Source organism: Galeopterus variegatus, unplaced genomic scaffold (assembly GCF_000696425.1).
Source record: "Galeopterus variegatus unplaced genomic scaffold, G_variegatus-3.0.2 Scaffold4581, whole genome shotgun sequence".
In the NCBI taxonomy this organism is placed as follows: Eukaryota; Metazoa; Chordata; class Mammalia; order Dermoptera; family Cynocephalidae; genus Galeopterus; species Galeopterus variegatus.
In genome coordinates, this window is record NW_007730692.1 from 105,281 (window position 1) to 107,655 (window position 2,375).

At 38.7% G+C, this 2,375-nt stretch overlaps 1 protein-coding gene across 1 annotated transcript in view; it reads right to left on the reverse strand.

Annotated features, from left to right (window-relative positions):
- SVEP1 (sushi, von Willebrand factor type A, EGF and pentraxin domain containing 1) overlaps window positions 1-2,375 on the reverse strand; it is a 189,706-nt gene that overhangs the window by 94,399 nt on the left and 92,932 nt on the right. The window contains exon 17 of the mRNA XM_008587896.1: window positions 1,854-2,087. Within this exon, the coding sequence (XP_008586118.1) occupies window positions 1,854-2,087 (234 nt within the window). The remainder of the gene's footprint in view (window positions 1-1,853; window positions 2,088-2,375) is intronic.

The following is a 2,375-nucleotide window of genomic DNA, read 5'->3' on the forward strand; positions in this document are numbered from 1 at the left end:
GTTCTATTTTATTATTAGTTATTGTTGTTCATGTCCTACTATGCCTTATAAATTAAACTTGATCATAAATACATATCTATTGGAAAAACCATAGTATATATGGGGTTTGGTACTATCCTGGGTTTCAGGCATCCACTAGGGGTCTTGGAACATACCCCCTACATATATAGGGGAACTAATGTATCAAAAACATTTTCTAAGTTATTCTTCTGGGTGCTTCCCTTTATGAAACTGCTTGTCCACTACATTATCACTGCTAGAGACAAAAGCAGGCACAAGTGGTGAGACTAAAACAGGTGAGTTTAGCAGAGTCTTGTCTCCGCCTGCAGGAATTACTGCTGCTGAAGGCACGTCCCAGGAATTCAAGGGTCCTGAGGAAACAGGCTTATTTTAGAACCTTTATTCCTTGGAGGTTTGGTCTCCTATTAGGTAGATTTGGAGTGGCCCAGAAATTCTGAGACCATAGTGGAATATTAAATTCACTGAAAAGCCTAATGATATCAAAGTTAGTATTCTTTCAGAGAAGACACTTGAAAGTAGTTACCTAGGTGATTCTGAGATGTTAAAGTGTGTAATGATTACTGGGATACTTATTTAAAATGCAGATTCAAAAACCCTGCCCCCAAAGTGTCAGGTTCATTAGTTCTGGGATGGAGCCTAAGTCGAGATGCATTTTACAAGCATTTTAGGTGTTGTTGACACAGGTAGGCTGAAGAACACACTGAGAAATGAGACCACGGGTGGAGGTGACTCTTGATATTTACTCATGGGTCGGGAGGAAACAAGAGCAGGCTCAGAATGACAACAATTTCAAGGTCCCTTTGGTGGGCTGAATTTATCACACTGTGAAAAACCCAATGGAGCTCTAATAATAGCAATAAGAACTATTGAAGAAGTTTTTCCAGACAGGACACAAAAGTCCACATCTACAGAGAGATTAACACAAGACTCACATCACTCGGTTCAGCTAAGTGTACAGAGTTTGGTTAGAGAAGATTCTGTTATCTATAAACAATAACTTCTTTGGGAAACAGGCTGGAATTGATCCAGATCATGGCAATCTAGAATAGGAGTTAAAAGTTAAGGGGCTTGGGGGAAGGAGAATGGGGAATGACTGCTTAATAGGCAGAGGGTTTCCTTTAGGGATGATGAAAATGTTCTAGAACTAGATTGATGTGATGATTGCACAACATTGTGAATGCACTTAATGCCAGTGAATTGCACACCTTAAAATGGTTAATTTTATATTATGTTAATTTTACCTCAATAAAAAAAAAGTTGAGACTGGTGTCTGCTTGGGTGGGAATCTTTGCTTCACTACTTACCGTCTTAATGCGTAAGACTGGGTAAGTTCTTAGCATCTCCAGCTTCGGTATTCTCATCTGTAAAATGTGCTTGATAATAAGGGTACCTAACAGAGATGCTAAACAGGATTAAATATGAGAGGTACTCGTCCAGCACACAGAAGCGGTTAGATTGTGAGGACCATATAAATGGATTAATATGTCGATGGTTTAATGGTGGTCACGGGTGTGGTTCTGAGGGCTTTAAAAGAAGAGCACATGAAGAGGCTAGTCTCTCTCTTGCTCTGCCATCTGCCGTGTGACACCCTGAGCCACTGAATAGAGTCACCAGCAAAAATAAAGCCCTCACCAGATGTGTTCCCTGGATTTGGATTTTCCAGCCTCTGAAACTGTAAGCAATAAATACTGTTTCTTTACAAATTACCCAGTTCCAGGAATTTTGCATGAATACCTGGAACGAATGCACAAAGGCAAGTTGTAAAATGGCTCTACCCATTTCATTTGACCCACTATGCAGTAAATATTTTTGATCACAGGGAAAAGTCTTACCACACATCCGCCCTCTTAGCACTGAGCCTGGTCTGCAGAAAAGAAAAGCCTTTTCTGTTTCTAATGAATTGCTGTCTGCTACAAGCACTTCAGATGCGAGCTGAAAGGAATACATGGGCTCTTCATTGAGGGTCCTTTTCAGTTGATTTGTGATAGTTTCCAATGTCTTAATGAGACGTTGCTGATTTTCAAATTCAAGGGTATCATTTCTTTCATCAGGTAATGGCACACTAGCTGAGAAAAAACCAAAACAAAATAAACCATAACACACTCATAGTGTTTCAGGAAGCCATTTGTAGTTTTACCAAAAAAATAGCATATTAAAAATCATTTAGGAAAAATTAATTCAAAATAAATTTAACCACTACTCCCTGAAAAATTAGTACTAGTAAGGACACGGATCATATTAAGAACACTCTAATTTGCTTTAATCCTTCTCTCATACGTTGGATCTACATCATCTTTTGGGGGAGTTCTTCATTATAGCATATTAAATTCCTGTAAATTCTTGCATTTAAAAAA